General features: G+C 44.8%; 1 protein-coding gene across 1 annotated transcript; it reads right to left on the bottom strand.

Annotated features, from left to right (window-relative positions):
• Positions 1–10707: 10707 nt before the first annotated feature.
• LOC149153864 (uncharacterized) lies at positions 10708–11233 on the bottom strand. Its single transcript, XM_089443952.1, has 2 exons — positions 11071–11233; positions 10708–10988 (listed from the first exon to the last, which is right to left on the bottom strand). Exons 1-2 carry the CDS (start codon positions 11231–11233, stop codon positions 10708–10710), a joined length of 444 nt encoding a protein of 147 aa, XP_089300078.1.
• Between the last annotated feature and the right edge of the window lie 935 nt (positions 11234–12168).

Below are 12168 nucleotides of genomic sequence, written 5' to 3'. Positions count from 1 at the left end.
CCCAGTTTTGGGATCCAGGGGAAAAACTCTGTGTATATGTGTTTTATGTGTTATGCTCTCGCATTGCTTATTTTCTGTGTTTTAGAATTCGTATGCAGGTAATTTCTATACGGGGTTAAAACCTACACTTGGTATCAGAGCAGTTTTGGCTTCAAGGGGACGCCTTTGCTGCTGAGGGGTTTCGCTTGGGCCTGTGGTAGACCCTGTTTAGTGGGAGACCTGTGAGATTGATTCTGATGGTGAAAGAAGATGGCGAGCAGTGGAAAGATAGAGATCGAGAAATTTAACGGTCAGAGTTTTGAGTTGTGGAAACTCAAGATGGAGGATCTATTGGTGGATAAAGATAAGCGGATCGCAGTAGATCCGGGTACTAAACCAACGGGAGTATCCAATGAAGAATGGAAGAAGTTGGATCGGAAGGAAAATAGCACAATACGATTGTGTCTCAGATTCAGTATTGCTGAATGTATCAGGGGAAGCTACAGCGAAGGCTTTGTGGGACAAGCTAGGGACTTTGTACCAATCTAAGTATCTGGTGAATAAACTGTTCTTGCGGAAAAAGTTGTATAACCTGAGGATGAAAGATGGAGACTCAGTGAAAAAGCATATGAATGCATTTAATATTGTGGTAAGTCAGTTAGCATCTATTGACATTAAAATTTCAGATGAAGATAAGTGCATCAGTTTGTTGTGTTCTCTACTAGATTCGTGGGAAAATCTGGTTATTGCAATAGGTAGCAATGCAACTGCCTTGCAGTTTGATGAAATAATCTCATCCTTGCTGACGGAGGAGATGGGACAGAAAAATATGGAAAGCCAGAATGGTGATGCCTTGTCTGTATGAGGACGGTCTCAAAATAGAAACAAAAATAATTCATCGAGTGGGAGATCTAAATCTAGAGGGAGATCTAAATCTCCCGGAAAACTTGTAAAGGTGGTGTGCTGGAAATGTAGAAAGGAAGGGCACTACAAAATGGACTGTAAATCTAAATCTCCTGATAAAGGAAAGGGATCTAATGATGCTCCTTCTGCAGAGGCGAAAACCACCTCAGATGAAGGTGGGGATGTGTACTTGGCTTCTTCAAGTACACATGTAGATCATGAGGCATGGTTGATTGACTCAAGTGCATCCTTTCACTTCATTCCCCATAGAGAGTGGTTCTGTGAGTACGAGAAATATGATGGTGATGATGTATTCTTAGGAGATGATAGGAAGGCTAGAATCGTTGGTCGCAAAAAAGTAAAGTTGAAGTTGCAAGGTGGAAGGGTTAGAACACATCCTGGTGTTTTGCATATTCCTACATTGGCTAGAAATCTGATTTCTGTAAGCAAGTTGGATGATGCAGGTGTAAAAACAGTGTTCGAGAAGGATACCTGCAAGATGGTTCAGGGAGCACTGGTATTGATACGGGGAGTTCATATTAGAACTTTGTACAAGCTGCAAGGTATCATGGTTGTTGATGGGTGCAATAGTTTTGTGGTTCCTGAAAGTGGAGTAGAAAATCTAGTGGTCTATGGAGAGAAGACCATGTTGTGGCATCAAATGCTTGGACATATTGGAGAGAAAGGCCTTTGAATACTTCATGGTAAAGGTATGGTAGAAGGTATGAGTAATAGCTCTCTGGATTTTGATTTCTGTGAAAATTGTGTATATGGGAAGCAGAATCGGGTGAGTTTCACCTCTGGTGGTAAGAGGGCGAAACATATATTAGAGCTTGTGCATAGTGATGTGTTTGGACCTGTGAAGGTTCCATTACTGGGTAACTCTGTGTACTATGTATAATTTATAGATGACTTCTCAAGGAATACATGGATATATTTCCTCAAGAAGAAATCTGAAGTCTTAGACAAGTTTAAAGAATTCAAGGCTCTGGTGGAAAACCAGACAGAGGAGAAGATAAAGGTGCTGAGGACAGGTAACGGTGGAGAGTTTTGTAGTAAGGAATTTGAAGAATTCTGTAAGTATTGTGGTATAGCATGACAGAATACTACTCCATATACACCTCAGCAAAATGGAGTTGCAAAAAGAATGAACAAGACATTGATGGAAAGGGCAAGAAGCATGCTCAGTGGTGCCGGGTTAGGATAGGAATTCTGGGCATAGGCAGTGGAGACAGCATGTTATCTGGTCAACAGATCACCTTCATTAGTGTTGGAGGATAAAAATCCATAAGAGGTATGGACTGGTAAGAAATCCTCTCTTTCACATCTGAGGGTATTTGGATGTGATGCATATGTACATGTTCCAAAGGAGAAACAAACCAAGTTGGATAGTAAATCTGAAAAGTGCATCCTTATTGGGTATAAGGATGGTTTAAAGGGTTATAAGCTTTGGAACGCAATAACAAGGAAGGTTGTGTACAGCCGAGATGTGGTGTTCAGAGAGGTGAAAGATGTTATTAAACATGAAGTTCAACCAAAGGAACCTGAGAAGATAGAGTTTGAGCTAAAGGAGGAAGAATCAGACTCTATAGCAGAGGAGGAATCAGAAGATGAAGAGCCACAAACTCCAGGTGTGAGAAGATCAGTTCAAGAAAGAAGGTAGCCAGAAAGGTATAGTCCATCTCCTTTCTGTTCAAATTTTGCTTGATCTATTGCTGATGATGGTCCCAGAACTGTGAAGGAAGTAGTAGATTCAGAGGATGGAAAACTCTGGAAAGAGGGCATGGTTGATGAAATGGAATCTTTGCACAAAAATGAGGCTTGGGATCTGGTGGAGTTTCCGGCTGGAAGGAAACCCATTGGCAGCAAATGGGTGTTCAAGAAGAAGACAAATGCAAAAGGAAAGGTGGAGAAATATAAAGCTCAATTGGTAGCAAAAGGTTATTCCCAGGTGCCGGGAATTGATTTTGGTGATATTTTTTCTCATATTGCCAAGGTAACCTCAATTAGATTACTTTTATCTGTTGCTACTGCTTTTGATTTTGAGGTAGAACAGATGGATGTGAAGACAACATTTCTTCACAGGGATCTAGAAGAGGAAATCTACATGAAGCAACATGAAGGCTTTGCAGTGAAGGGTAAGAAAGAACTGGTATGCAAGTTAAAGAAGTCTTTGTATGGGTTAAAACAGTCACCAAGGATGTGGTATCAAAAATTTGATACATTTATATGGGGACTTAGCTTCACCAGAAGCAAAGCAGATCATTGTGTGTATTTTAAATTAATTGGTGACCGTGTTATTTATTTTGTCTTGTATGTGGATGATATGTTGCTAGTTGGAAATGACAAAGAAATTATCCACGATTTGAAGACCCAATTTTCCTCCAAATTCGACATGAAAGATCTTGGTGCTGCAAACTATATTTTGGTCATGGAAATTAAAAGAGATCGGGCAAAGAGGAAGCTCTAGTTAAACCAGAGGAAGTATGTCAAGACAATATTGTAGAGATTTAATATGCAGGATAGTAAAATAATGAAGGTTCCTATTCTTGTAGGTGTAAAGTTATCTACTGAATAATGTCCCAAGACACAAGAAGAGGAAGAGGATATGTCCCATGTTCCATATGCAAGTGCAGTCAGTAGCCTGATGTATGCAATGGTCTATACTAGACCAGACATTGCACATGCAGTGAGAGTATTGAGCAGGTTTATGTCAAAACTAGGAAAGGAGAATTGGACAACAATGAAGCATGTTTTCAGGTATTTGGGTGGCACTAGTGATTATGGTTTGTGCTACCAAGGAAGACCAGGATTGGACAGAGTGTTGGATATTCATGGCTTTGTTGATTCAGTGGGCTAGAGATCTAGATCAGAGAAGATCTACAAGTGGGTATGTGTTTAACCTATGGAGGTGCAATCAGTTGGATGAGTAAGAAACAATCTATAATGGCACTATCAACTATAGAGGCAGAATACATGGCAGCCACTCATGCAAGCAAGGAAACAGTTTGGTTGTAGAGATTGTGTTCAAGTATGGGGTTAGTATAGGGAGCTATAAGGATAGACTGTGACAGCCAAAGTGAAATTTTCTTGGCAAAGAACCCTGCATATCATTCAAAGACAAAGCACATTGATGTTCAGTATCACTTTGTGAGGGATATGATAGAAGACAAAAAGGTGTTCTTGGTAAAGGTGGACACTTTGAAGAATACTGCAGATGCATTGAAAAAATCTGTGAGCTCTGAGAATTTCTCTTGGTGTAGAGAAACAATGGGCATTGCAGGGCTGGATAAATGACTAAGCTCTCTTATGGCCCCCTATGGAAAGAAAACAACAAGTGGGAGAATGTTGGGTTGTGTTATATTCTTTCCATGACTAGCCCACATAGTTAACTGGGGGGTTAGAGGGAGGGTGGAGCCCCCCCTTGGTTGTGTCGATTGCATAGTGTGGGGGTCACAGGGGGTTTGAGTGGTGCAGGTAACCCCACTGAGGGTGTTTTGGAACCTATGTTAGGTTGGGTGGACCCACCTATGGTTTTTTGCATGATTTTCGCACATGTTTTTGGACGCGATGGTTTTCGGTCCATGGTATTGGATGCTTCGGCATGTATAAATATGTATTATAACATTGAAAGGAATATAATGAAAAATCAAGCTGGTAGTCCTGGTTTTGGGATCCAGGGGAAAATCTCTGTGTATATGTGTTTTATGTATTATGCTCTCCAATTGCTTATTTTCTGTGTTTTAGAATTTGTATGCAGGTAATTTATGTACGGGGTTAAAACCTACACAAGTGTATGGATCACGATCATGAAACAACCAAGTCAAAGGGAAATGATGGGTCCCTCTGCTCAATCCAAGGCATCGAACAAGAATGGAAGTTGGAACTAAGATACACAACCCTCTAGGTCATTATTCTGGAATAAATGAGCTGATGTCAACATAATAAGGCCCACGATAGGTGAGGCAATGAGGATCCTCAACTAAGGCATGAGGGAAGATATTAATGTGATATGGGCTAACACCAAGGACAATGGAGAAAATGGGACTGAGGGACAAACATATGACTTCCCTTGTCAGAGCATAAAGTGCATGGTTGACTTGACAACCACTGACTCGACTCTAAAGGGGATCGGGGACTGTTACACAGTAATTTATCACTGCCTTCCTGTCAGTCACCCTGCTGTGTCCAGAAGTCACAATCACTAAGTGTTTGATCCCTGAACTGGCTTAAAACCCATTTTTCCAAAGTTTTGTGCATCAGCGCGTCTGTTCCTAAAATAACCGCGATGACCAGCGCCTCACAGTGTATTTCGTGCGCTGCCATCGCGGAAGAACATCACTTTTCCGCGATGACGCACAAGCGCGGCTTTCCCGTGTTCTTCCGCGCTGACATGACTTGTTCAGTTATTGTTATGTGCTGACAGCGCGGCAGTCTCCATATAATCCGCGCTGATCCAGTTTGGGCGAATTTGTTCAAACAACCAGCCTTCCAGATCTCTCCAGGCTTGGTTGTTAGCTTTGTGAATATCGACTCCCTTCTATGGCATGTCTGTTCGACCCTTTGCAACTACTCCCCTTGAAGATAAGCTCATCCTTCCACCTTTTTAGGAGACTCCTTCTCCTATATAAACTTCCACCATTACCATGAGCAGCTAGTTAGAAACTAGTGGGAACTAGCTAGACTTAGCTTGGATTGTACAGAGCTTGTAGTGCTCAGATTGCTGCTATAGGTTTGGTGTGTTAGGAGTGGAAGTGATTCATTTCTTGGGGAAGTTTGTTTGTGACATTTGTGTGAGAGAGAGAGAGTTGTTTGTCTTGGGAGAACCATCCTCAAAGGTGAATGCTTGAGAGACATGCTGACTGATCCCTCCTGAGAAGTTTATCGACGTCAGAACATTTGGTTGTACTCTTCTCTATTCTGATTAATAATAGATGACTGCTATTATTGTTCCATTCTCGTTTGTTTATGCAATGGATAAATGTGAATTATGTCTTTTCTGACTGGCATATAGTTACTTTTACTAGATTTCACGCTTGCGTTTGCCTTCTCTTCGTGTGTGCAGGTGTCCGTTCGCGGGGATCGCGGAGGACTGTGACCAGCTGAAGCAAAGGAGCGAAGGAGACATCTCTTCGTCCAACGACAGCGCAGGAATCCAAGTAGGTGCTCTTTACTTCTTGTTTAATTGTAACTAGGAACATGCGTGGCAGCATTGTGTGATTGTTGCTAGACCCCTATTGGGCTAGTAGGGATCGCCTCTATCCGTAGAGGGGATTTACCTCTCCAACAATTTGGCGACTCCGCTGGGGATCAGCCTTTTTGTCTCTTGAGTCCACTTTTGTGTTTGGCTTTGATTGATCTCTTTTTGGGTTTTTGGGATTGTCTTTATTGCTTATGAACTTTCTGGGTGTTTCTGGAAAACGTCTTTATTATTAAAAAGCTCCTGCCTTTGGTTTGGGAAGTTTTTATTTTGGCTTTCCTTGTTTTTTACTCCCAGCGCGTTTTATTTCGGAACAGTCGCGCTGACATCGTGACTCTGTTCTTTGGTTTTCTCTTCATCGCGCCTGTACGTCTAACAGCCGCGCTGACCTCGTTTTCAAGGGCAGCGCGCTTTATTCGTGTTCTTCCGCGCTGACATCGCGCCCCCTCTTCTTTGCGATTTTGGTCATCGCGTCTGTGTGCCTTATATCCGCGCTGACCTCGTTTGTCCTAGGGCAGCGCGCTTTTTCCCTGACTTTCCGCGCTGACGTCGCAAAGTTGCTGAAGGCCTCCCCCTGTCAATGCCAAGTTGCTGAAGGCTACCCGCGCTGAGCCTGAAAAACTCATTTTTGTCCGAATTGACCTCCTGAACCTCTTGCTGTGACTTTCCCTTCTTCTCCCCGCTTGTCTGATGACTTGTTTTTCACTCTCTGAACTTTGAACTGTTTGATTACGGAGCTCAACTCCACAGGGTTTCGTTTTGCTTGGTTTTAAGTTTGCAAACAACTTCCCTTCTAGCTGCTTGGTTCGTGTTTTCGTCCTTACTTTTGCGATTACTGGATTGTGTTTGGGTCTCTAATTGACTGGTTGCGACTCTGGTCCGTCGAATGTTTGCTTTTCTCTATTGATTGCGCACTCTGAACCCTAGGACATCTAGTGGCCGTGTGTGTGTCAAGCCTCCCGTGAGGATCCCTGTTCGCTTGATTGACCAGCTCGTTCTAGACTCGTTTTCGCATTTTTTCAATGATTGTCAGAGTGTATTGGATTGTGCTTCCAAGTGGTCTTTTTCGCTTCCTCCTTGCTTGCGATCCTTGCTTGTTTTGCAGAGCTTAGATCACATAGCTCGTGCATTGCCTTGTTTCCTTTTGATTTCGAGACTTCGGTTGAGTGTTTTTGGGAACTTTGTGTGCTCTCATTAAGTAGTTTACTTGGTGTTCAGGTTCCTCCAAATTCCTTTAGGTGTTTTATGTCACTGAAAAGAAAACGAATTAGTAGCTTGCTTTAAAATTCCAAAAGGAAAAGAACATTTCATTGATTGGCATTTTCAAAAGAAAAGTTTCCTTTCCTCGCTTTAGTTGCATTTAGCTGCTTGTTTGTTTGTATTCGTTTTGTTTAAAAAATTCTTTGCTCTCTCGTAGCTAGAATTCATCGAACGAAACGAAATTCTTTTGCATATAGATTGCATCTAAGTAATTGTGAGCGAACACACGATAGAGCTTGAAATCGAAACTTAATCTCAAGATCAACTATAAAATGAACCAAATGAATCTAAAAACGCATTGGAACTAAACGCAAATATTTAGAGGTCTAGGTTAGAGACGTGTTCCGGCGTCTTAAAACATAGTCACTGTTGTTTCACATTAGGTTGGGTGATTCCTCCTTCTGTGACTCGATAGTGGTCTAATACGGATTGCGCTCCCACGTACCGTCGAGTATATAGGGAGACCCCACTAGGCTTTTATCCTTTATCCATAGGAAGCCGAGTCGGCCGCCCTACAATTCGCAATGCAGTGAACACAGCATTCACGAAGATTGACCACCCGTACCCTAAAAAGTATTCTGTGGTTTTGCGAAGAGTTTGGCACACCCTCTACCTAGAGTTCCAGAGCAGTCGCTTTTGATCCTTTTCGGACTCCCTAAACGAAAAGGTGCCTGTGAGCGTCTTGTCACTTCGTGCTCATTAAACATTCGAAGGAGACTGGAGTCATCTTTGTCCTTTTCTCGACTCTTGAAATATGAAAAGGTCAAGTTTGGTCCTTGCGTCTTAAAATTAATTTGGCCACGATAACATCACCTGGTTAGATCTTGTGTGCGTTAGCTTGAGTAGGTTTCGTTTTCGTTTGCTATGGCAACTTTTCCAGGATTCACTAACCCAGGTTCCCCCTCTGATGGGAACCCAGGACAATTCCCTCCTCTTGGGAATGTTGGTGCCCCGTATATGGCGACGTTGTCCCTACCAGGGTTAACTGTCGGGTTGCCTGTGTGGTTGTTTTCAACCTCTTTGGTCTCTACCGTATCGGCTGTTAGTCCATCAGTCCCTCCACCTGAACAACATCATGTTGATCCTAAGGTGGATCTCTCCCCTTCGACGCCTACCTCTACGTCTTCCTCTTGTACTTCGCCTGGTGAAAGTCTCGATTCGCATAACCAGGTGGCTAAGAAGAAGAAGAGGAAGACCAAGAAGAAGAAGTCCCCTAAGGGAGAGCCTACACACATAGTCCCCCCCTCAAGTCCAGCTATCCACTCCACTATACCTGAAGTCGGGTCACCTTCTGCTCCTCCGCGAAAGGTCAAGTTTCCTTGTCGATTATGCAAGGAGGACCATCTCCTTCGTGATTGCCCTGGCATTCCAAGGGTATTAGAAGTTTGGTCTCACGATTTGGCCCGCCCTCCATTGTCCACTGATGATCATGGCGATGCTACCTCATCAGCTAGGAATGGTAAGGAGAAAGGGAAGTTTCGAATCCCCTGTCGACTTTGTGAAGGAAAACATCCCCTTCACCTTTGTCCACTCATGGATAAAGCCTCTGCTGTGTTGGAAAGTCTTGCTGCTCCTCCGAATCCACTTCCCGCTGGTTATCAGCGTCTTTCTACAGCTATAAATCGCGCCCCTGTTGACAAAGAGATCACTTCAGATTCCTCTCTTGTCCAACCCCCTCTTCCCGAAACCGGCTGTTCCCAGCCCATCCCAGACCCGTCATCGGTCGGACAGAGCATTGAATCGAGTTCGCCACTCGCTCACTCTGTTCCGGAAGAGCAAAATTCTCATGTTCTTCTCGTCTCCTCAGATTCTCCTGAGCTTGATAAAGGTTCTCCTGAAACCTCTCCGGAGAATTTAGATTCGGTTCTTTCGGAGCAGGGGGGCAACCATATGGTTCCCCCACCAAGTAGTTCGGTCATCTCCTTTGACTGGAGTCGTTTGACTGCCCCTCCCCTTCCGTCCCATGTGCCTTTCTGGGTCACCGCCTATGCTTGCAGTAAAGCGCTGCCCGGCACTGTGTTAGACGAAGGAGCATCGGTTAGTCTCATGCCCGTTACTACTTGGCGAGCTTTGGGTTCCCCATCGCTCGTACCTGTCGCGCCGCATCTCACCGCGTTTGATGGAGGAACGAGTCAGCCATTAGGGATCCTCCCGAAGTTTCCTATTACTTTGGGAGGCAAGACCGTCTATATAGACGTCTCAGTTACCCAAGGTTCTTTAGACTTCAGTCTTCTCCTTGGTCGTGATTATGTGTATGCCATGGGAGCCCTTGTTTCTTCACTTTTCCGTGTGGTTTGTTTTCCACACGATGGAAGAATCGTGACATTCGATCAATTATCGTTCGTTCGTCCACAAGCCCCTCCGGCGCACTCCTCCTTCCCTCCTGGTTTTCATCCACAAGTTGCATCTGCCTCACCGCAAATCAACTACGTGGCCACCCAACCCGTGCCCGTACCCAGTGACGACACCATCGTACATAGTGTCCTGGGGGCATTAGGTCCTGATTTCCAAGATGTTGGACTCCCCTCCGGAGCCACTTTCTTGGGGGCCTCCACTTCCCGTTCATTATGATGAAGTCCGTTTGGAGCACAGTTCCTTGTCTTGTGTCAAGCTCGCTAAAAAATGAAACACGGCGGCCCGAGGATAGTTTTTACCTGTGTCAACCTCGTTAAAACAATGAAACATAAGCTCGTGCAATTCGAGCGCAATAACCATTTTGTCAACCTTCAACCCATTTTCAATGGCTTGAAGCTTGGGGGGCATGTACCTCGAATTGAGACACGATGCTGGGGGCATGCCCGTTCCTTTCCTATCAAGCATAGTTTGCATGTATATACGTGCCTTTAAGCTTGCATCAAAAATAAAATCCATAGTTCAAAGCATAGTTTGCATACGTGATTATCATGTGTGTTTTCAAGCTTTCATAAAAATAAAATATGTGCATATTTCACGATGGGTCGTTTGTTATGCAAGTAGATACATCAGATAACATGTGTGTCGAACAGTCGCGTAACATATGAAACACATCATCATATGTAAAAGATCCATCTAAGAATAAGCATACATAAATCATTTCAAGCATAGTTTGCACGTGTGTGTTTTTAAGCTTGCATTAAACATATAAAATCCATGAGTCGAGTGTCGTGCAAATTCATACATAAGATCACAAATTGTACTGAACAAACGCATAACACAAGATAACACATCATCACATGTAACAACGACTCATCCAAAAATCAGTATGTATATATATATATATCGTGTGGCGCACTGAGGCGCTCAAAAATAGAAGTACATGTCCCAAAATCTCAATACATCTGAGTCATAATGTCTCAAAATAAACAGTGGAAATAAAACCTAGGTGACTAATCGGCTGGATGGTGCTCTCTGTAGTACACAGCCGCTCGTGCCACCCGCCCCAGAAGGCGGTGCACTCTGGGTTCCACACCCACTGTGTGGATCTGATGCTCCACAGGAACCTCCTCGACCCCCTGGAAGTCCGGCACCCCCTCCAGCAACCCCTCAAGGTTGCGAGCCACAATCTCTGGTGTGTTGGCCCCTGGAGGGGCTAAGGCCAAAGCTCCGGCTCCCGGGCCCTCTCTCCGTGCCGTGGCAGCCAGGCCAATCGGTCTAGTAGGCCCCACATCTGCATGACAAGACATTTATTAGGACATGTACATAAAAAATTAAAAAACAATACAAAACTCAAAAGACAAAAAGTGTCATACCTGCATCATCCCACTGTTCACCCGGAGGCAGCACCAAGTCAGGATCATTGCGGAAATCCATCCCCGCATATGGCCAATCCTGTACGAAGATCTCCTGCTGGTCCAACCAGTCTCTGAAAAATGCCCCCCAGCTATGTGGTCGGCCGCCACCCCAACGTGGCATAATCCGAGCCCATCGTGAGGCCCTCGTCTCTCGAGGATCTCTAGGGGCATCCACAGCCATAGACTGCAGTCGCATGGCTGGTACTCGCTCCAGAATCAGCGGGACCAGGATCGATCCATACCCGAACTGCTTCGTCTCTCCGCGACGGCAGTTGGTCAATTGCCTCTTCATGTTGTTGCACACTGCAGTGCACCAGTCAAACACGGTAGGCTCGAGGCACTCGAGAGCTAGTAGGAGATGGGTCTTGGACGCCTCGTGATTCGCCATGCTACCTGCCGCCCGGGTCACCATGAACAGGATGGTGCGCAGCACTATGTCTCTCACTGTGGGGATCGAGCACTTCCCACTCCGCGTTTTCACCGCCCCCGGGCAAACCTCAGCCATCAGGTCATCCAGAGTACCGCCGCTAGGTCGCTGCCCCTCCAAGATGGGCCTCGCACCTTGGCGCGACAACCCAGTCAAGAAAAAGATATCCATGTGGTCAAACTCAATGTCGTGACCACGGATGGTGAATTTTTGGTCCACCGGGTTCCATGCCCTGATCAGCAGCTCCAGCAGATCATGTTGGGCCCTCAGACGCGGCGTAAGGAAGAATTTCATGAATCCGCACGCCCGCATGGCGTTGCAGCAATTTACGTCTCCCCAAGCAGCCACATCCTCTACATCGTGAACTCTCTCTTGCCATTGAAAGGCCATGATGTCCTGCATGAACAATAAAAACCAATCAGAATTGTTTTCATGGAGAAATTTACGTTCATTTATTAAAAAACAAAACTTTTCCGCGCCATCGCGGCTGTTTTAGGGACAGCCGCGATGACAATGGCGGCTCTGTGTAAAAAATGTGAGGTCAGCGCGGAAGAACACGCCTTTTCCGCGCTGACCCGAAGTTGGTTACATTGGCTATTTTTCGGTCAGCGCGACCCCGTGGGCAATTT

This window comes from Pinus tabuliformis, chromosome 9, assembly GCF_031772625.1.
Source record: "Pinus tabuliformis cultivar Carrire ecotype Pingquan chromosome 9, CPIR1, whole genome shotgun sequence".
In the NCBI taxonomy this organism is placed as follows: domain Eukaryota; kingdom Viridiplantae; phylum Streptophyta; class Pinopsida; order Pinales; family Pinaceae; genus Pinus; species Pinus tabuliformis.
Note: the sequence above shows the minus strand (reverse complement) of the source record. Positions and strands in the feature narration are given on the sequence as shown.

What these genes read in the sequence shown, in the direction of transcription:
- LOC149153864 (XM_089443952.1), bottom strand. Translation starts at nt 11,233, where the DNA reads ATGCCACGTTGGGGTGGCGGCCGACCACATAGCTGGGGGGCATTTTTC. An exon ending in TGAACAGTGGGATGATGCAG is followed by an intron (nt 10,989 to 11,070) that starts GTATGACACTTT and finishes CTTGTCATGCAG; the next exon opens with ATGTGGGGCCTACTAGACCG.